The 22,284-nt window shown below is 40.4% G+C and overlaps 2 protein-coding genes and 2 long non-coding RNA genes across 4 annotated transcripts in view; 2 read left to right on the plus strand and 2 right to left on the minus strand.

The window, feature by feature from the left end:
- Positions 1-22,284, minus strand: part of LOC308065402 — a 220,065-nt gene that overhangs the window by 7,900 nt on the left and 189,881 nt on the right. The gene's annotated exons all lie outside the window — the stretch shown is intronic.
- On the minus strand, positions 3,534-22,107 carry TWF1 (twinfilin actin binding protein 1). The gene is made up of 9 exons (XM_080391342.1): positions 21,969-22,107; positions 18,606-18,683; positions 15,916-16,094; positions 14,567-14,662; positions 11,861-11,965; positions 9,320-9,445; positions 9,004-9,154; positions 8,464-8,585; positions 3,534-6,768 (listed from the first exon to the last, which is right to left on the minus strand). Exons 1-9 carry the CDS (start codon positions 21,991-21,993, stop codon positions 6,601-6,603), a joined length of 1,050 nt encoding a protein of 349 aa, XP_080247468.1. The 5' UTR covers positions 21,994-22,107; the 3' UTR covers positions 3,534-6,600.
- On the plus strand, positions 9,317-12,503 carry LOC308065401. Its single transcript, XR_013928758.1, has 2 exons — positions 9,317-9,441; positions 11,857-12,503. It is a non-coding gene; the product is annotated as an uncharacterized lncRNA (long non-coding RNA).
- TMEM117 (transmembrane protein 117) overlaps positions 21,892-22,284 on the plus strand; it is a 234,682-nt gene continuing 234,289 nt past the window's right edge. The window contains exon 1 of the mRNA XM_080391332.1: positions 21,892-21,905. The gene's annotated coding sequence lies outside the window, so the exon portion shown is untranslated. The remainder of the gene's footprint in view (positions 21,906-22,284) is intronic.

Below are 22,284 nucleotides of genomic sequence, written 5' to 3' on the forward strand. Positions count from 1 at the left end.
GTTCCTGTTCTTCTGTTGTATTAGACCAGACTATTGGCAATGCTGCTAAGTTTTGGCAGTAGTTTTCCCTCACGCACTAAAAATTAAGCATGTTGGCTAACATTTCATAGAAGAAAACAAGTTTCGAACTTTTCTAGTAGCTGACTATTGTTTCCTTTATTGCCTGCAAAAACATTAAACTATACTATGGTCCATACCACTTTGTATTAATTACTATAGTGAAGCTTTCCAGGACACAAATCAGTAACTTGAGTCAGTCAAGTTCTTTGAGAGTAAAGGGATGATCTTGTTCCAAAGAACTGGAGGTCAGAAAAAATTTGGTACAGTTCCTGGTGGGTGAAGAGAGCTCTGCCTGGGAGATTTTCTTGGGATAGAGATAGGGCTAATATGGCTGGCATACACCCAGCTGCAGTGGGGAAGGTACTGTTGAGGGCATCTGAGGATCACTATCCTTGGTGAAAAAGCCAACCTTTTGTGTGTAAAGATCTAGAAAACTGTAACAAAGCAATTTAGTCACCCCCAGAAGGAAGTGTGAACGAAAAATATGAAAAATGAATGGATGAGGCCCTCTATAGACAAATAGGGGCAGCCTCATATTCACAAGCCTTGGTCCTTGTGGGGGACTTTAATCATACAAATACCTGTTGGAGGGACCACACAGCAGGGCACAAGCAATCCAGGATATTCCTGGAATTCATTGATGGTAACTTCCTTCCCCAAGTAAGAGAGGAGCTGGACCTTGTTCTCACCAGAAGGGTGTGTTGGGGGGTAATGTGAAGCTAAAGGGCAGCACTGGCTGTAGTGACCATGACATGGTGGAGTTCATGATCCTTAGGGCAGTGGGGAGGGTGCACACTAAGCCCACTGCCCTGGATGTCAGGAGAGCAGAATTTGGCCTCTTCAGGCATCTGCGTGGTAGGGTACCAGGGGATAAAGCCCCAGGGGGAAGTGGGGCTCAAGAAATCTGGTTAATATTCAAGGATCACCTCCTCTAAGCTCAGCAGCGATGCACCCCAACAAAGAGGAAGTCAGGCAAAACCACCAGGAGGCCTGTGTGGATGACCAAGGAGCTCCTGGACAAACTCAAGCACAAAAAGGAAGCCTACAGAGGGTGGAAGCAAGGACAGATAGCCTGGGAGGAATACAGAGCAACTGTCTTGAGTAGTCAGGGATCAAGTTAAAGCGCTGATGGAATTAAGTCTGGCCAGGGACATCAAGGGCCACAAGAAAAGATTCTACAGGCGTGCCAGTGACAAAAGGAAGGCTAGGAAAAACATGGGCCCTCTGGAAGGAAACTGCAGACCTGGTTGCCTGGGATATGGAGAAGGCTGAGGTACTCTGACTTTTTTTGCCTCAGTCTTCACTGGCAAGTGCTCCGGCAACGACACCCTGGTCACAGAAGGCAAAGGCAGGGACTGGGAGAATGACGAACCACCCACTGTAGGAGACCAGCAGTGGGACTGGTGCTGTTTAATAACTTTGTCAGCAACACGGACAGTGGGATTGAGCATACTCTCTGCAAGTTTGCCAACGGCACCCAGCTGTGTGGTGCAGTCAACACGCTGGAGGGCAGGGATGCCATCCAGAAGGACCTTAACAGGCTTCAGAGGTGGGCCCATGCCAGCCTCATGAATTCCAACAAGGCCAAGTGCAAGGTCCTGCATGTGGGTGAAAACAGTTCCAAGCACAAATACAGGCTTGGCAGAGAATCGATTGAGAGCAGCCCTGAGAAGGGCGGGAGGGGTGCTGGTTGACAAGAAGCATGACCAACAGGTCAAGGGAGGCGATTCTCCCACTCTGCTGTCATGGTATCCCACCTGTAGTAGAACATCCAGATCTGGAGCCCCCAGCATAAGAAGGACATGGAGCTGTTGGTGCAAGTCCAGAGGGCCACAAGGATGATCAGAGGGCTGGAGCACCTCTCCTCTGAAGACAGGCTGAGAGAGTTGGTGTTGTTCAACCTGCAGAAGAGAAGGTTCCGGGAAGACTTTACAGTGGCCTTCCAGTACTGAAAGAGGGCCTACAAGAAAGCTGGAGAGGGAGTTTTGACAAGGGTATGGAGCAACAGAACAAGGGAGAATGGCTTTAAATGAAAAGAGGGCACATTTAAATTAGCTATTGGGAAGAAATTCTTTACCAATGATGATGAGGCACTGGAACAGGTTGCCCGGAGAAGCTGTGGATGCTCCCCCCTGGAAGTGTTCAAGGCCAGGCTGGATGGGGCTTTGAGCAACCTGGTCTAGTGGAAGGTGGCCCTGCCCATGGCAGGGGGTTGGAACTAGATGATCTTTAAGGTTCCTTCCAACCCAAACCATTCTGTGATGCTGAATAGCAAAAGTGAGTGATTTATTACAATTGCAACTGAGACTCTAGAAAGCAGCAAGATAAAACCAGATGCTATTAAGCTGAAGAAAATTGCTGTTAAGGAAACCTCTTACAAAGGACAACAGTCCTCGCCATGGCTGCAGCAGGAGGTAACAGAACAGCTGTTCTGTCAGACTAGAAGTGTGTGCACAGCCCTGCGGACAAGAGCCATTAGTGGCTGCTGAGGAAAGAATGCAAGTACAGGACATGTAGGTAGACATACTGCATTGGAGTATCATGGCTTTGGCAGTTTGCAGCTCATTAACTTTGAAAAGTATGTGAGGTCTTCATTATTAAGCCTCCATCAAATTTTCTTTGATCCGTTGCCTTTTTTAGCCAACACACCTTTTACCAGCCATAGTATTTCATCTTACTTAAATGGGAAGAATTACCTCATCTTTATATTAGGCTAGTCAGCTGAGTTTTATTTAACACCCACTGTCCAAAAGGCAAATAAAACTGCTTCTGATATTCATGGCCACATAGAGGCCACCTAGCCTATTCACTACTCTTCCCTTCCTACAAGAGGAAGAGGAGCAATAGCTTTGTTCCAATATAGTACTTTCACCAATATTATTCTCTTAAATCCTAGTTCAATACATCTTCAAATTTCCTTCTTTCAACTACAAAATTGCCACATCACCAATTTTCCCATGGGGATGTGTTGCCAGGACAGTTAAAAGCCAAACCATTAAATATTCTTTTCAGCATGAATTTTGAGGGCAATAGGAAGTCCTCAAGCAAACTACTTTCAATTTAGAAAAAAAAAAACCAACAAAAACATTAATGGAACATCATTTGAGTAGTTTAATTATAGTGCTTCATGCTGAGCAAGTAACAAAGCTGTTAAATTACTAATCAACTACAGCATTTTAAAAGGACAGAACTTTTTGAAGGGCCTTACTATTGAAAGCATAAAACCTCAAGAGATGAACACACTTGGATCCTGCTATAGAGGCCTCTCTTCTGCTTCCATAAGGCAACAGGAAAGTAGCTGTTTCTAACATACTGATTTTCCTCCAGTAGCAAAAGCCAGGAATTCTGTTTCTTAGATCCTGCAAATCACTTTTTCTGCACTGCTTTCTAATCTTGCAGGAACTGCCTATTACTTATACATCATGATCTTATAATATAGATCTTTGTTAAAGAGACACCAGACAACACCAAACTAAAGCATCAACCTTTAATTATAAAGTAAATTACAAAATATATAAGGTAAACTTAGTTAATTTTAGCATCTGAAGGTGGCTTTCATTGAATACATAAGACCATAAATCAGAAGTTTCCTTTATTTGCAGTGTGTTTATCCAAGTAATAGAGTAATCATTACCTTGATTATTTTTAACAAACCTGGGACAGGAGTGTTTTAAAAGATCAAATTCTCCCTACTACCTTGCAACATAAACATCTAGAAAATAGTTAACCTGTCATATTAACTATTTAATAGCTTGTGAGTTAACTGCAAGCAGCTGCATTGCTTTTGGGCTTTATGAAGTCCAACAACAATTTGAATGGACACTTTCAATTATTAGATTACCACAGACAGTTAAAGGAATTAACTTTCATTAATGTCCTCGTTTTGTGCTGGCTCCGAACATTCATTAACAGTAGTAATGTTATGTGAGGCAACTACGCAGATGTAAACGTGATAGATCTTACAAAAAGATCAGATACTTCTTATTGCTTTGTTAGGAGAATAGCTACAAGAGGCCTGGAGAGGCAGTCGCAGTGCAAGACTTCATACAATTCTCTTTTAGGGGAAAGGCAAGGGGGAAATGTGCTCAGGACAGGACACTCTGCTGGCTGGCCAGGGGTTTGTATACCCACATGGAATATTTTCAGGTAAGATGACTTACAATGTTTGGCTTGGGCCGAACTCTAAAGCAGTTCATTATAAATGCCCTCACATAATCACTTAACCAGCTCTCATCATCCTCCACATTAAGCTTTCTACCTCTTATCCTCACCTGCCTAGGGCAGGATTAGGAAAAAAAACCAACCCAAAACACAATATGCACATAACCATATCACGTCCAACTTAATTATTTAAACATCTGATATTAAAAATCTGAACTTCTTTACTGACTCATCTAAGTCTAAAAATGTATGTGCACTCTTGGTATGGCTGAAGCATGGGCAGGAATACTGAATTCAAACAAAAAACCCTCTAGCAGTAATTTTTAATTATGCTATACTCAAAGGTTTTCCTTAACAAAACAAAAATAAACCACACCCCAAAGTGAATTAGGTGTGCTGAAAAGATTCAGAGTTCAACTAAAAATACACTTAATTACAGCCTGCAGTGAGCAGCACACACATTAACCATGTTTGAAAAACAACGACACTTGCCTGACAGGTAGTACATAGAAGAAACACTTCAAGGACTGGCTCCTTGCCCTAGAGAAAGAAGGCAAGAAGCAGAAAAAAAACACTAGCTAAGGGCAAGCAGGAGATTAGCTAAGGATCAAGAGCGATTCAACTGGATTGATGTAGTGTATAAGATTAAATGAAAAAAGCTGAGGTGTCAAATTTATACTGCATATAAAAAAAACAGTAAACCCAACAACTCTTGCAATCTTCATATTACATAGTGCAATCTCAGATGTCAATAACAAGCTAGTATCTTCAATCAAAATAATATATAAAACAAATTTTATCAGGAACTAGTAGTGTCAAAGCATTATCTCCTTACTAGGTTAAAATCTATCTTCCACCAGGTAAACACGTGATCCAGCTACAAAATGTATCCATGTAATCCAGCACCTATGATACTATGCAGTGAACTCAAAGACTAGCAACTCCCATATAGCTTTAAAAACTAAAAATTCAAAACCCACAAAGCTCACATACAAGACACTAAAAAGCAAGTCTCCAGCTGGGGAATATAATCTATCCACTAGTATGTGACTCATTACACAATTTTAAATATTTAAAGTCATCCAATACTTGATTGCCACATCTAATTCTTGTTTAATCCACTTACTAAAATCATCTGTTTTTCCTTTTCGTATTAGATGCATTACTCGTGGTTCAATAAAGTTTAAACTCTTCTGGCTGATTTTAGTATTTTGGAAAAGGGAAGCAGCGGGGGCAGGGGGGGAAGACAAAATCCTAACCAGGCGCTGCTGCCAGCAGTTATTCAAGACCTAGTTGGATTTTGTTACAGATTTAAGTTACTATTAAAGTTCAGACGTTTAGGAAAAGTCATTTTCAGAATACCTTGAAAATTAAAATTGCAGTTGATACTGTAAACATATTGGGAAACATATTGGGATCTCAAAAATAACTCACTATTATGAAACAAGTCTATTTCAATTTTTACTGAACTTACACAGTTTTAGATCCAAATGCACAGATAATCAATTATTTATTAGAAACTTTAAGCATATTGCTTTGAAAGCAGCTCCATAATCTACTGAGTATACTCAAACTCATGCACTATTAATCACCTTTTACTTGGTCATTCAGTGCTTAATATGTAAGGCTTACAAGTGGTATAGAAGTCTGGAAAAGCTACAGTGATTTTATGTCAAATTTCTTTAAAAGAAAATCCCACAAAATTAGTTGTAAATTTGAAATGACCATGCTTTTGTGTGGGAAAATATCCAGGTATTCCTGAACACTTAGATTAATTGATAGATAACTAATTCTAGTTTATCTTTTTTATTAAAAAAAAACCAACACCCTAACAACCAAAACCAAACCAAACAACAACAAAACCCAACAATGTGTCATGTCAAAACCAGAAGAAAACCTACTGTAAGAGCTACAAGGAAAAATAAAGGATTTTTCAGAGACAGTGCTATGTAGTCCTTCAGCTCTTCTCACATGACAAGTCTTATGGGTTTCAATAGGCTACTCATAAGAATACAGGTTTGTTATCTAGGCATACAGGTACAACTTACCCACAGAATATATGGGCTTAATAGTCTTATGTCTGCAAAGTTTATGATCACATGTATAGCTTTGAATAATGGATTCTAATAAAATAAAAGGACACTAGCTTAGATTTCCTCTTCTAGCTTTAAAACAATTAGCTCTTCCACATGTCACAGAACATGGTCAACAAATATAATCATGTAACAATATAAAAAGTGCTGAGGTTAGAAGAGAGAAGTGTAAAAAGAGCCTTTTTCCCCCCCTAGTATCTATGAATGGAATGATTTCAGTTCATTACCAAAAGCCAGAATTTAATTTCTTACTGTAATACTTTATAACAAATGAAAAAAACAGTTTCTAATCACTAGTTTCAGTCTCTGCTGGACCTCTAATCAGTCTTCGTATTCCTCTCTTCCCTGCAGGACCTTTTGGTTTAGCAAAACTTTGTTTGTAAGCATGTTGTTTCGGATGAACCTCTTCATATAGGAAGTCAGCAGTTAACTCATCACCATTATCTATTTCAATCTGGGAAAAACAAAAATGCAACATTTATCATATTCATCTTAAAGACATATTTAAAAACATTTTGAAATTTTGCTGAAGCTCTCAATATGATATCAAAACCGTATGTGCAGTAATGTTCAGAGTCTAGCATGAAATGTTCTCCAACTTGTGCCTAATGCCCTGAGCAATTCTGGATAGTTTTTCCTGAGAATTCACTATATTCTTACCAGTATTAAGTGTGATCTGACTTAATAATTTTTCCTGAAATACAAGCACAACTACACAGTACATATGCCAAGAAACTTCTGTCCCAAGCTTTAGCACAGCGTACATGTTCATACTAAGAGCACACATTCCACGTGGAAACAAGTACTTATCTGTAAAGGAACTTCCTTAAGAAAATACAAGAGAGCAGCATGCGGATCTTTCTAAACTACAATTTCCTTTCTTTATTCTTCCTTCTAAAATAAAAACTTTCCATTGACCCAATGTAACCTCCACGTTTTAAGAATTACATTTTTTCACTAAAACGTGCTTTAAACACTAATTGTAAAAGAAATGTGCATATATACTGTTGTCGTCTGAGATAGAAGGGGAAGAGTACGAACAGCTTATATGATTAGGTGGCTACTGCAGCTCAGCAAGTATTCAAGCCAGGGAAAAGCAAAAGTCAGTTTAATGAACAAAGGGTGTGTGTGTGTGTGTTAAGATTTAAGCATATAAACCTGCATGGAAAGAAAATACCATTCTCAAGCCAAACTCCACTGTTTTGAATTGCAGAGATTTAGAATTCAGATAAATGTTTTGGCCCTGCTCTGCTAAGCATTCAACACTTCATGGCCTGCAAACCACAGCACTTGACAGACTGGCCAGCCACAGTATTGCTGTTACAAATACATCCTTCAGAAGTATGTTGATGGGAATTTCAGAAGTCACATGATGTATTTATTTCATTGTAGAAAGAAAATTTATGAGAAATAATTACATATAAAACCACATAGTAATAATTACTTCATTCGTGACACCTCCGTAAAAATGGTTTGTATTAACTCCGCTATTTTTTAGGTAGAAATAATCCCTGCAGAAACAAAGCCTCAAAGTTTTTCTAAATTTACAGCACAAGTGTTAAGAATGTAACCGTAGGTCACATATTCCACAAATGGACTGTTCTTGTGGTACCTACTCTGGAAGTGAGAAGCAACACTACTGCATAGTAGTAAAACCAACACAGCATCAAAAGATCAGCTTACTTGCAAATCCTTCTCTGCCCCATCAAGAACTCCTAAGATAGCAGTTTTAAGTTCCAGAACTGCAGCTTGAAATTATTTTGAAAATCCTTAAATAACCTTGGCTTTAAAAGAACTTACTGTTCAACAACAGCGATGTGTTGTGGTCCAAAATATGACATGCCTTTTAGTAAGAAATCACATTAGTTCTAAATAGTCTTTCAGAGTACTCTCAAACACTCCCTTGATGCACAAGGATATGTTTGTTAAAGCTATGAAAGTGTAGAAATTATGAACCAGAGAAAAGCTTCCATGACTTAACTTTATATCTGGAGCTTTATTAAGAGGTATTTCTTGTTCAGGACAAACTTTAAGAGTTACATAACACTTTTTATGGTTTAAGAGAAGGTGGTGGAAGAGACAGTTATAATTAGATATTAAGAAGGGTACAGAGGGATGGAGAAAATACCAGTATAACCAGCGCACTTACCTTTCTAATTATCTGCATCCACAACTGTCCTTCTACAATTTCTAACAGTGGGCTTTTGCAACTAGAGTAGAGCATTCGTTCTCTTATACTACAGGTATACCCTGGCATAGAGTAGATGAAAACTGCAGGAAAAAAAACACAAATCAGACCATAACTACATTCCATCAAAACCTGTATCATAAAATCATTTACAGCAGAGGTGCACTGCAAATCAACTATGCAGTCTGAAAGGGAAAAATGTAACAACATTCTGGATCTTTTTTGCTGAAGCATTTCATTTCAAATGGGGGATGAGCAAATGGCCAGTATCTTTGTTTTCACATGACGACTGATTTATGGGTGTTCATAATCAAAAGGGATAGCTCGCTGCTTTCTAAACATAAGGACTCTTCAGAAGTCAGTTTCACAACACGACAACTCTGAAATTTATGATCATGCTGACAGACATGACTTTTATGACACGCCTTTCTCTCTGCCTTAAAATTACTAAAGTACTTGAAACAAGCCAATGACAATTCATATTGGGAAATTTTCTCATACCTATGGATTCCAAATAGTCTCCTTCATGGGCATGTTTATATAAGAAAAAGTGGTAACGCGCAGCATCCTTTGGAATTCTTTTTGGCAAGTCCTTAAGTTCAGTATGAAGTGTGTTGGCCAAAATAATTGTTTCATTTTTCATATCAATTTGCTGTTAACAAAGCAAACCTGAATACAGTTAATACACAGAAAGAAAACCAGAGAACATGACAAGATAGAAAAATAAAATTGAATTAATAATTTATCAGTGTACATTGATGTGTGGGTAATCTATTTTATACTCACTATTAAAAAAGTTAAAGTATTTTATACTTGCCAGTTGTACATAATTGAGTTTCTTATTTTTCAATTTCTCCAAAGCTTGAATAGCTTCTTTAGCAATGGGGAACGCTACTCCTTGCAATGTTTGATGCTTGCTATCTACACCAACGTCTGTCTGTACCTGGAACGCAAGTCAACTGAGATGTAAACAGAAACTTTTGCAAGCATTCATTTGGTTTCATATTATAACTAACAATGCATATATTATAACTAACAATGCATTGCATATGGTTACACTCAGAGTTAGCAGTAGCTATTTCAAGAATAAAATACCCTAAACCATCATCCCCATATACCACAGATTTGGATTTTTTAATTTACAGGTCATGTTGGCTGCTAACCTGGGAACAGGTTCGTATCTCTGAATGCTAATGAAATATGAAGCAAACTGATAAAAAATAAAAACCAAAGATACTTCGGGCAACACTAAATTACACTCCACATTTTAAGGAACTGCTTGTCAGCAACAAGGAAAGAGGAGAAGAAAGCAGGTGGAAGAGCTTACTTTTCTATAAAGATAGATAAATTTATGAAGAAGGTTATAGAAAAATTATCTGCAAAATATATCTGCATAAAAGCCTACTAATAAACATAGACATCACAAAAACAATAAACCATAGTAAAATACCATACTATACAAAACATATTACAATACAAGTAGAAAAAAACCAAACATAAAAGCAATCTGTGAAGTGTGGGGACAGGCAAGGGAAGAAAGTAAACCAGCATACCTCAAGATTTAAGAAAATGAAAAAATGTACTAGTCCATACCGCAGCATATTTCAGACCATTAAAACAAAACAAAACACCGAAGTCACTTAAAAATATTTAAATTCATACTGTAAGATCTGTTAGTGATGGCTGCTCAGTAGCAGATAAAATGGCAGATGAAATATCCTGTGAATAAATGTAAAGTAACATATGCAAGAGGAGAAAAAAACCCTGGCTTTTACACCCTTCCTAGATTTCTGCTGTGTTCACTCAGGGACCTGACAGCAGACGAGATGATCCTTTGATCTAACCCAGTAAAATACTTCTTAATGTAATTATGAAAGAATATACATATGGAAACCTCAAATTTGAATTTTTTTTTTTTTTAATCAGAAAGCTTTTCGTTTTCTGAGTCTAATGACAGTCTTCATAATGGTGGAAACAATGAAGACAGAAACCATAAGTTAATGTACTGCAAGATGCTTCAAACAAAGCCAAAATGGCAGCAATCTACAGTTTACATATCTCTGAAAAGCACAGCTATTGCTGCTGAAGTTTCATAATAGCATGTAAAGTTCTAGTCTGCATGAATCAGCTGTTAAACACAATGTATGTCTACATAAGAGATAATACTAATACCAGAAGTGATCACTGATACCACAGAAGTTTTACATTCATTAGCGGGTTTGGTTTTTTTTTAAAGCTGTCCAAGTAAAATGCAGTGTCTGATGATGATGAATGCATTTCTACAATGGATTAATCAAATTAGACATGGAAAATACAAAAGACGTCACTGAGAAAAAAAAAAGTCAATAAAGTTGTAGCAAAAAGCACAGCAGAGTGAAAACTTAAGAGAAGATACAGAGATGCGTTTAACACTTGTTTCTGCAGCTGAATACCAGCACACAAAACACAGTTCACGTGTACCAAGCCTAAAGAACTAATAAGATCAGCACATGACCCATTTTAATACATATCTGAACACAAACAGTGATCAAGTGAAGGAAATGTCAGAAAAGAATCCTCTGAAACTTTTCACTCACTAGCTAGCTGGCAATCATCAAATTATTTGGTTAAAGGCATTTATTAGAGGGTTTTCTATAAAGCATATGCAGCAAAAGCAAATCAGTCTCTTAAAAGGACTAGATGCTTTTTCTGGATTTCTATTTTATTTTTATTGGAATTCCATTCACTTCCTCTCAGTCTTAGAAGACAATTGCACTAGTGCTGGAAGCTAAGTACATTTCCTCCAGGAACAAGGCTGCTGAAATACTCCCAGCAATCATTCACTGCAACAGTTGCTACTTTGTGTTTTCTCTACAGTTTCTGCCACCATGGGAAATCATATGTGGCAATCACAGAATGGTAGAGGTTGGAAGGAACCTCCAGAGGTCATATTGTCCAACCCCCCTGCTCAAGCAGGGCCACCTACAGCCAGTTGCCCACCTATCTGTCCAGACAGCTTTTGAGTATCTCCAAGATGGAGGCTCCGCAACCTCTCTGGGCAGCCTGTGCAGGGCTCAGTCATTCTTCACAGTGAAACACACCCAGTGATAGTAAAAGCACATTACGGGCCAAAGTCGCAATAATTAAGGTCTGCAGTTGCGAGGCCCCTGACTCAGACACTAGGCCTTGCAAACTCAGCAAGATCATGCCACTTCAACTCCAGCCATCACCATCCTGCAGTCTCAAGTCATTGAGAAATAAATTTACATTCTCATCCACTCGGACTTTCCATTTTCTGTTCTGCCTGGGTTTCTTCTCTACAATATGTTTGTAACTCTGTACTCAGTTTCCCACCCATGCTCAAAGACATTGTAGGTACCTCATTAATCTTTATTTGTCGAAGTTCCTCTTCTGCTGCAGTCAGAGGTGCAGGGGATGACTGTGATATCAAATATTTTTTATATCCATTCAGTGAAACATCATCCTGGAAGCACAGTATCAATACTGATCATTTTTGGATAGTAAAAGTTTTCTTCAAAGATGTTCTATGCAACATAAAAAAAGCAGTTACCTCCCACACAGTTATGGTCATTTTATTTGAATGGATTACAAGTGTAGGTGCATTTGCAAATTCAGCTCATTTTCCTGTACAGCAGGGTTCACTGGGCTGCTCTTGTACCGAATTGCACCATGGGCAGCATTTCTACAGTCAGTCCCCAATTACATTGCCAATTCAAAAATCATCATTAGTGAAGACTGTGTGCATGAAGTTATTCAGCCTTCTCGGACAAAACCTCACAGAACTGCCCCAATTCTTATAAATAACAAAATTACTTAATTCTAATTAACAATAAAAATTGTAATAAATAGGTTTTTTTAAAAAAATCTATTTTCTTATAAAATTTGCGTGCTCAGACTGGTAGCTTATTGATATTTTCTACCTAAAATAAAGGAGACAAAAATGCTACCTCAGGACAGGCAGTAAGCACATGATACTCCAAGTAGTTTAGGATGCAGTGTGACAGAAGGGATGAATTCTGATAATGACTTTGGGAAATTTGTTATTACTCTGTGTCAGTTCTGGCCCTCTCCAAAGAGGTTGATACCAGAGGCAAGTACTACTGTGGTTTTATTATTAAGGTGGTCACTCAGAAAAGGGCAGGACTTCATGCAATCATATGAATATGATTTTATCCTCAAGTTCAGAGGAGCAAGAGAAAGCTCCTTCTTAGCTCTTCCCTTTCTGAAACAGACAGACTTTCCCAAACACAATTTCTAGTATCAATATTCCATTATGTCTTGTTTCAGAAGCCTAGAGGTATTGAGGTTAATACCTCTGTGAAGTAGCAGGTGGAGGCATAACCAAGTTCCACCAGGATAACAGAGTTGGTTGCAACTAAACCATCCTTGTTTCTAACAAAATAAAGACAGAGTAACCCACTGGATGCTGACGACCAAGATTCTGAGTGAGGTTTGTGACTTGAGTACCTCGAAGAACCTGTAATTTTTGCAGAGATGAACATGAGAGGACAGCTACTATGAAGAAGTTTATAAAGACACTGAAACCAACAATTTAGAGATACATTAACCTATGTATCATATGTAACATAATGAACTTGGAAAAACTGAGTTACATTGACTTTATCTTCTAAGCGCCCCAAGCATACTGAAATAATAGTAATAGACAAATGGAATGCTCCTTCCTTACAACTGAGAAGGAAGCTCAGATTTGGCCTGAGTTGTAGGGCTAGATGCAAATTCTACGTATTACACAGACTGCTAATGGTTTGGTGCAAGTGGCAGTAAGAGATTAGTTGATTGAATGGGCAAGAAAAAAAATAACATGACCTCTACCAGTAAACCCTTTCAGCAACTCGATTATCTGTTTCTCTAGAATACAACTTCTCCACAAAGGTTTGTTAGTGTGTTAGGATAATGAAGCCTCCATCACAGGTTATTGCTGAATATAACAAGCTATTTACTCAGTGAGTAGCAGAATTACAACCTTCACTTCCTTATAGACTTGTGTGTCTGCCAAAACAGCCCGTGTCTCTTCCACAGCTTTTTCCCTACTGCAGTATTTTCTACTTGTCCACAAACCTCCAACTCCTTCCCTTCCTTCAGCAGCAGCTCCCTGTATCAATAGTGGCAGTGCTCTGGTTCAGATTTGTGCGTATGATGAACTAATTAACAGGCTAAACAGAAGATATCTGCTGTGGTCCCTCTGTCTTTGCTGAAGGAGGAAAAGGCAAATGATAATTTGAATCTTTAAGTAATCATCAGTTGTAATGAAAGCTATAGAAATTCTGTGTCTTCGAGAACTCTAACTTGCATTTTTTTTAAAACTGGCAATGGATTAAAAAGTCAAGACTGTCTGATGACTGCCTGACAAGTAGAGACACATCACAATCCCAAAGACACAACGGTAATGCAATAGCCTCATATTTCCTTATGTGCACAGCAATTGCAGGATTTTCAACGTCCCTCAGAAGCTTGTGAGACTTCACACATGCACCTTCCAATTACCTTACCATTAGTGAACAGTCAACTACTAGAATTTCCATTGAACAACTCAGTAGCTACTAAAATTCTGTTTCCATAGGTTAAGATGGCAGCCACAGACTTGTGTTACATTTTATGGTACACACAGCTCAGTATTTGGTTTAAGACAAAAACATTTGTTTTCAGATGTTGACAGCTTACAGATTGGTCTTCTATCCCACTTCTGATCCAGAACCATACATCCAAAATGGCTTGTGTATAACAACTGGCCTGAAAGTTACTGTTCCAGCTTTTAAAGGATTCACACGCATGCAGTGAGATTAAGAGATCCTCCTATTATTCTTAGATTAGATTTCATAACCATTTGAAACAAGGACTTCTTAGCCTGAAGTTGTCAAATATACTTAGTTTCCTGATCAAATGACAGCAATCACATTTTAACATTGGACTAATACACATAGCTTTTAATTCTTTTTCTCCTTAATCAAAAAGGAGCGGAAACATCATAAATTCATTCCAGTGACATCAGCTACTGTATTTAGTATTTAAAATCAATGTGTGGACTTCAAAAAGGAAAACATACCTGTACCGTTCCAAATACTTCATCCTTAATATGACCACCTCCAAATTCTTTCTTGAGTGTTGCTCGGGTTGCTGCATACAACATTTTTTGACGAACCTAGCATATTACAAAACAGTGTTGTTTTAGTTTGGGTTCTTTTTTTTCCTTTGGTGTAGACAGAGGATCTAGCATGTTGGTGTACCAATGCCATTAACACCTTTCTTGAACAAATATTGAAGTGCTGAAACCGCATTATGAAGGTGTAATTCTTAATACCTGCAGTGAGCTCTGGATCACAATACTAACACATGCTATTAAATTCTCAAGGGCATGATACTAGGCAATATTATCAAATTAATTCCAGAACTAAATTGCAGCTTTCGTAAGAGTATGAGCTTTTTCTAAAAACCCTCAACATAATCTTTACTAATTTTAAATGGGAAAACCCACAACTGTTAAAATCTTTTGTCACTGATCTGTGTACTAATGGATACAACACACAGAGTATGAGCAGACTGCAAATAACTCATTATTATTTTTTATTTGATAGTGACTCCAGATAATTTTGGTTTAACTACGGAGTGGAAAAATGAAATTTTCTGGAAGTAGAAGATCTAATAATGTTTGCTCCCCATCAACTTGTGTCTAAGATAGTCACATACTTACTCCTCTCTCTTCCCACCTTATTTCACTGTCACACCATCCTCACCACAATACCTCACCTTTTCCACCTAATCTCTTCTATGCACTCCAGCTCTTGGTGTCTTACCATTTCCTAATTCTAGTGAAAGTAGTAGGAATATTGGAACAGCTTTACTTTCTGTCTTATCTCACATTCCCAGAACCTGTACACAGTATCTTAGTTTCTCCTAGGAATCCTTAACTCTAACCTCAGTTCTGTCCCACGTTCTCTAACTACTGACTATATACAAAAACAGTATATTCTGTGGCAGGTCGCAGATCCATGACTGCCAGCTGGGCAGCCAGGAAGCCAAACAGAATAAACAGCTTGAGCTCAGGCTATAATCTTTCTCTCTAGATAACACCCACTGAGATTTCTGTCCTATATTCTTCCATGAATTTTCATGAAATACTGACAGAAAAATAGACAAACAAATAGGGCAAAACCACTGTCTTGATCCCTCCACTCAGGCTAGAAAGAAATTGCATCAGCTGTACTCCATCTAGACCCGCTGATACTGCTCCTCAATCAGCTTCAAGAAAGATCTTTTCTTAGTTTTCCTGGGGGAAAGTGAAGGGAAAGTTGGGGAATGCTTAATTCCTCAAATCCTTTTCCTTCATATCTAGGATTCAGATCAAACGGCACTGTTGAAAAATCATTAACATGAAGTCTGACGACTGTTACTTACAGGAGAGTGATCAGGTGACCATGCAATGAAGATCCATTCATATCCTTGAGCATTCTGAGAATCTAATCTGTATAATATATAACATGGCTGCTTGTCTTCAAGAAGGGGAAGGACAAAGGAATCGTAATCCTTTTCCCATGATCCAACTGGCCGCCTAGAGGATCCCACAACAAGCTGCTCTATAACCAATAACCAAAGCTACAGGTTAGCAACAATGCAGCTAATACTGTTTTTCAAAATTAGCAATTACAATGAACAGTTTTAATCAGACGCTTCGTCTTTTCATAATTATATCCTCAAGAATGGAAGTCAAGAACAGTCAGTGTGAAAGTGGCTGAATTCCTACAAAAACTGTGTATGTTAAAACCCTAACTTACTTTAATCTAAATATAAATAGGTGAGAAGTAATGTGCTGGTTGTCATCAACTTCTTTGATCTGAAGGGATAAGACTGATGCGGTTTTAGTGTGAAGGGAAATAAAAACTGTCTTCTGCCAGTTAATTTTTAAATTGGAATATTAAGTAGAAACAAGACGAGAGTAAGGTTTTAAATGTTAGACTTAGAATTACTGATGCTCTTGCTATAACATATTAGTGTTTGTTCCCATTATAAGGAGTCTATAATTCAGTTATACAGTGAAAAGAGTTTGGAATGAATGAGTATGTTTGCACCAATCACTTTAACTTGACTATGTAAGTAGATAAACCTCTTTCTAATACAGCTTCATAACTATGGTCTCTTTAAATGACTGAAGTTGTTTATTATGTATAATTGGCTTAAGTCTGTATATAGTACTTCAGATGAGATTTGATTACGTGAACAGCTATAGCAACAAGATTTTTCTCTTACTTATAAATCACATCTCAGCTTCCAAAAGGAAGTATTAGCATAGTGTCTTTCAAAACATTTATCAGCTTCCCAATAAATACAAGCCCCTACAATCAAAACAGAAATACCTGGTTTAAATGGGATCCTACAACAGTTTAAGGACCATCACAGTAGCTAGTACAAAATACCTCTTGAAAGTCTGGGACCTAAATTCTAACACTTCAGATGAAAGCATGACAGTACACAAATGCCTCTACAGCAAAACTTTCAGAGCAAGGCACTCTACCACAGTACGTCACAGAACATGAACAGTTCAGGGAAAGGATGTTTGGCCCTTCTCTGAATTAGATGTAAAGTAGCTGTAGTTGTCCACTTACACCTGCGTATTCAGAATGTACTTGCCAGTTCTGAGCTCTAGGTGGCTTCACACTCACTTGGATTTAAGATAGAAAAATACAATCACAGGAACTCTACTGCCCAGCAGCAAACCTCTTCTCTTATTAACACAGACTAGCAGAACCCAATTTTACTATCACGTGCTGATTAAAGGCAGTTGCTGAAAGCTCCTGCAGACAGATGAGGCAACTGTCTCTCTTCCAGTATTCTGGGAGTTTTAGAGGTTTCTTTTTGAACTGTGGAAAACAGTATCAAAGACTGGATTCTGATTCTACATAGAGACAAAACACATATATATACACACACATTCACACACAAAGGAAAAAAAAATAACATCTTCCCTTTGTATCTTATTTCTAGGCTTCATTTCATATAAAAAGTAGCATACACACAAAACCATATCGTTTTACCTTGCATAATGGGGGAAAAAAATTAAAATTCAATGGTATGCCAGCATTTGCTAGCTTGTTCTAGTGAGACTTTACCACAGTGACCTGCCTATAATATTACTACTGCTACTTCCTTAAGAAAAGCAACATTAAAGTCAGAAGACTTCCTAAGAAAAGCAGACACAAAGAAGCTGAACGGGAGGTAATTTACCTCACAATAAAAGTATGTGTGTACATGTACATACATGTATCTTACACAGCTAACAGGTATTTCAGTGTACTGTAAATGCATGAAGTCTGGAAAAACCAAAAAAATCCAAGGTGTGCATTTGATGCACTTGAAAAGATGGACTAAACCATCAAGTCTCATACAATCAACCAGCACTGCTATTAAAAAAAAATAATAATCATGATGCATTCTACCTTGCAATGTTTGCAGCCTTGATTACTTGCCAAGAAGTTCAAAGACTAAAATCAAGTTCTGCAAGAAATTACATAATTTTATATTTGTACATATATGTGAGATTTAAGGAACAGTTTTAGCTTTGAAAATTTGTACAAAGTTACAGACTTTTAAAGGTATTTTCTACGTAGCTAGATTACTACTTAAACATCTGCTTTAATAGGACTTTCTACTGCAGCCGATCCCAATATAAAAGGCAAATAACATTTATACTTCATCTAAAGTGATGAGCTTCTGTGTAAGAAGCTCTGTCTAATGAAAGTAACTGAAGTGTCAAAAATTACACAGGTGTGGACTTTTTTTCCTCTATGTTTTCTTTAGTAAGAAGGTAAGAGTAAGCTCATTTGTATTATCTGTATGAAATACACAGCAGCTCTTGGTAAAATGTGAAATGACATTTGGAAGAAAAATTCAAATCCAAAAATACAGTAGTACCATACTGAAAAGCACAGCATCACCAAAACGTAAATCTTACTTACCTTCAGTATATGTAAGACCTTAGTAACATTAACTCTTGCAGAGTTTTGTTTTTTAAACAATTGTACATGTAGGTCATTAAAACAACCAGGAAAATATCTAAAAGTATCAGAGAGAAAGATTAAACTTTGACTAACCATTGTCAATGACTATTTTTAAAAGCCTGTACTGTCCATTTCTGGCTCCAACAAAGGTGTCTTTAACACTTCCACTAGCTGAAAAAGAGAAAACAAAAGTAATCAAATGAACACATTTCACTTTCCTAGGACAAAGAATATTCATGAAGGTAAGAACAACACTGGAAAAGCATACAACTGACCCTTCACTACAAAGCTGGACTGAAAAAGGAACATGGGAGCGATGTTCCGTCTATGCTGCATACTGTTCCAGTCACCAGCATGCCACAAAAAGATGACCGGCAACATTACAAAATAGCCCTGCTTTCTAGCATACTGCATGATTTTCAACATTGTGAAAATTAAGGGTGACATCACATCATCACTCTCAGATTTCATAGTTAACACAGCAACACAGTAAAAATATGACACATCTCAGATGACAATAGCTTCATGAAATCTGCAGGCTTAGTACAACCTTTTAGACAGAAACATTACACCTGCCAGGAAAATATTAGAGCCTGTCTGGCAGAAGTACCGGTCTTTCCAGAGGACACCGGTATTCTGAAGAATACCAGTGAAGGCCAGCTGCCACCCGTTGCTTGTCTTTCATATGATCTTATCTCTTTGTATCTAACCCGATAACATTGTTCAAACCTCGACCTATCACAACAGGATAGCTTTATAATGAATTTACAAAGAAGTAACTAAACATATTTTCAAATGTCCACAATTCACATTGACACAACACAGCAAACACGACAGACCCACTTCTCTAAGCACACTGAAAAACTGTGCTTCAGTCATGTGAAGATCATTCTTATCTCAATGGCCCTGCTTTGCTAAATAATCCGAGCGCAAATCAGTTTAATTATACTGTAGACTGGGGGTTGCACAGCATTTATTGAGAAGCATTTACTGCAAGCTGGTCCTTTAAAGTAATCCCACAGCACAGTATCAGCAAAACAAACATCAAGCCATGAAACAAATAAAATGGATTATTTATAGTCAGGTTGAGGCCAACTGAACAGATGGTCAGATGGTATCCAGCAACATGACTGCACATACTCAAAACACTGTAAATTTATGCCCCTTGAAGAGATGCCCAGGCCCGTTCTGAAAGTCCAAATGGCATGGGAGGGAAAAGGGATGTTAAGCAAACTGAACTGCGCCAGTCCAACCTCAGCTTCATCTCAGCATCTTCCCACTAATCAGTGCAGACCCTTGCCGTAATTTGCTGCCAACTTTTCTAATCATCTCTGCCAGTCCTCGTCATTCCATTCAGCGTGCAAACGTTGTGCCTCTTTCTAGACTTTCTGGTTCCCCCAGGACCATTTTTTGTCCTCTTCATCATCTTTTTGTTCTTTATTCTCTTGTTTCAACCCTGTACACCAAAACAAGACCAAAATACAGCAGTCCCTGCACCAATACCAGAACTGTGACAGGTCCTGAAGTAACACTGAGACAAGACATTTGAGAAAACATCTCACTATCAAATGATCTACGCTTTTCTTTCACATAAAGGTTTTAAAATTCACAACAGAGTGATATTATTTTCTACTTAAACTTCCTGCATAGCAGAGACCTACCAACTTAAAATTTGGGTTTATTTCACAAATATTTTACAGGGATTATAATTTTAAAATTATTTAGAAGGCTGTGAACATATTCTAGTGGTTTTTCCCCACAGCTCAATGCATTCTGCAACTTCCTACACTATTTATCTGCACTGGCCTGTTTGAAAGCCCAGTCCTTTTAGCAACTGCCTGGTACATATCACTGTCCCCATGACTTAATTTCTGCTTCCAGAAAAGAGCAGCCCATGCTGCCAAATCTTGCGATTGTTTATGACTGACAGTAGCCCGTTTGTAGCTAAAGCCAGCAATGGCACAACAAGTGCTACTTCTCTTCCAAATTGCAGAAGCGGATGGTTTGCTGCAAACAGGGCTCCTGATTAGCGCCTGCCGGGGCAGGATCTGCGCAGGAAAGCTGCCGAGTTCTCCACAGCTCTCCCCAGAGGACAAAAGATTCTCAGAGCCAAGGAGAGCAGCAGAAGAGGCTTAGCCACTCTTCTTGCTTGTGGCAAGCAACAGGATATTCTTCTGCTCCTCCCTCCAGCATTGCCAGAACAGACAACAAGGGAATCAAGAGCCACTATAGCTTTTTTCCCAGACTGGGGACAACTGTTATCCCACATGCATCCCCAGCCTGAGAAGAACTTAAAACAAGAAGGAGCAAGAAAAGAGCAAAGATGGGCGTGCTGGGGTAGGAAGCGAAGTGAGGCAAAAGGTGCAGACCAGGTGCTGCCAGCAGGCAAAGAAGGGAACAGGAGAGCAATAAAGAGCTGCTGTGGCTGGGACAAAAGTCACCTTCAACAACAGATACAGGAAAGCAGGCAAAGTACATGATACTAGTCACCGAACAAGCAGGCTGCGGAAACAGACAGCAGAACCCGACACCCCCCCGTAATCCTGCAGTATAATCCTTGCTTAGCAATTCCATGATTCGGGGGGGGACCCGGTAACGCTGAGAAACAACACACTGCCTTCCTCTAATTGCTCCTCGTACCCTCCAAGGCCTGGAAGCATCGGGGCGGGGGGGGGGGCGGGTCCCCGTCCCCCTTGTCTCCTTTGCGCCTCCAGTGATGGGCTTTTTAGTGGGCTTCCCTAGCCCGAGGCTCCCGGCTCTCCTCAGGGCTCCCACTGCGAGGCAGGGGGCAGCGCCCCTCGCCATTCCCGGTGCTGTCCGACCCATCCCGGCCCCGCTGCGCCGACCCGGGCAGGCGACAGCTCCTCCTTGGGGCGGGAGGTGCCCCGGGAGCCGCCGCAGCCCCGGCTCCCCCTCACGGCTCACCCCGCCGCAGCGGGACAACCTGCGCTCGGGGAAGTTACCCGAGCCAAGGGGGTGGCCTCCTCGCCATCGATGGGCTTCTGCCGTGAGCAGCTCTGCCCGGCAGGCTCCCTGCCGCTCCGAGGCGGACAGGCGCGGTCAGCCGTGCGGATAAGCCCGGCACCTCTTCGCCTGAGCGGGGGCGAGCCTCCGGGGTCGACCCAGGGGAGCGGCGGCCGCCCGGGGACGAAGCCAGCAGCGGCTTCCCCGCGCTGAGCTAGCCCCCCCCCCCCCGCCAACCCCTGCCGAAAAGGACGGGCTCCTCCAGCAGCGAACAAAGAGCGCGGCAAGGGAAAAAACGCCGCCGCGAACGGCCCGTTAAACGGCCACAACGCCCACCGCGCCCTAGCCCGACCGGCGGGGAAGGGCGCTGCGCCCGGCCGGCCGGCGCGGGGAGAGGAGGGAAGGAGGGCCGGGCTGGCCGGAGGGCAGGTGGGCACCGCGGGGCGCGGCGGGGGGCGGCGGTCCGCGCCCGCGGGGGGAGCCGCGCGGTACCTTGGATGCCGGTCTGGTGGGACATGTCGCACCGCCGCTCGCCGCGCTCGGGGCAGCGCCGTCTGCCGCGTCCCAGCCCGGCCGCGCACACGTGACGCGCCGCCGCCACTCAGCGGCCGGGAGGGAGCGCAGCGCCTTCCGGGCCCCGCCGGCCCCAGGGCCCCGGCCGCGGGCAGCGCTGCTGCCCCCTACAGCGGAGCCCCCGCCGGGCCGCTCCGCGGGGCCGCCGGGCGCCTCACCTCTCCTCTGCCCGCCCCCCTGCGGCGCCCCCGGGCGGCTCCTCTGGGTGCTGCACAGTCGGGACGGGGGGCAGCCC

The sequence above is a fragment of the Falco punctatus genome, assembly GCF_963210335.1.
Source record: "Falco punctatus genome assembly, chromosome: 6".
NCBI classification, from domain to species: domain Eukaryota; kingdom Metazoa; phylum Chordata; class Aves; order Falconiformes; family Falconidae; genus Falco; species Falco punctatus.

What these genes read in the sequence shown, in the direction of transcription:
- TWF1 (XM_080391342.1), bottom strand. Translation starts at nt 21,993, where the DNA reads ATGTCCCACCAGACCGGCATCCAAG. An exon ending in CCACCAGACCGGCATCCAAG is followed by an intron (nt 18,684 to 21,968) that starts GTACCGCGCGGC and finishes TCTCTTTTTCAG; the next exon opens with CTAGTGGAAGTGTTAAAGAC. An exon ending in AAAAATAGTCATTGACAATG is followed by an intron (nt 16,095 to 18,605) that starts GTTAGTCAAAGT and finishes TATTGGTTATAG; the next exon opens with AGCAGCTTGTTGTGGGATCC.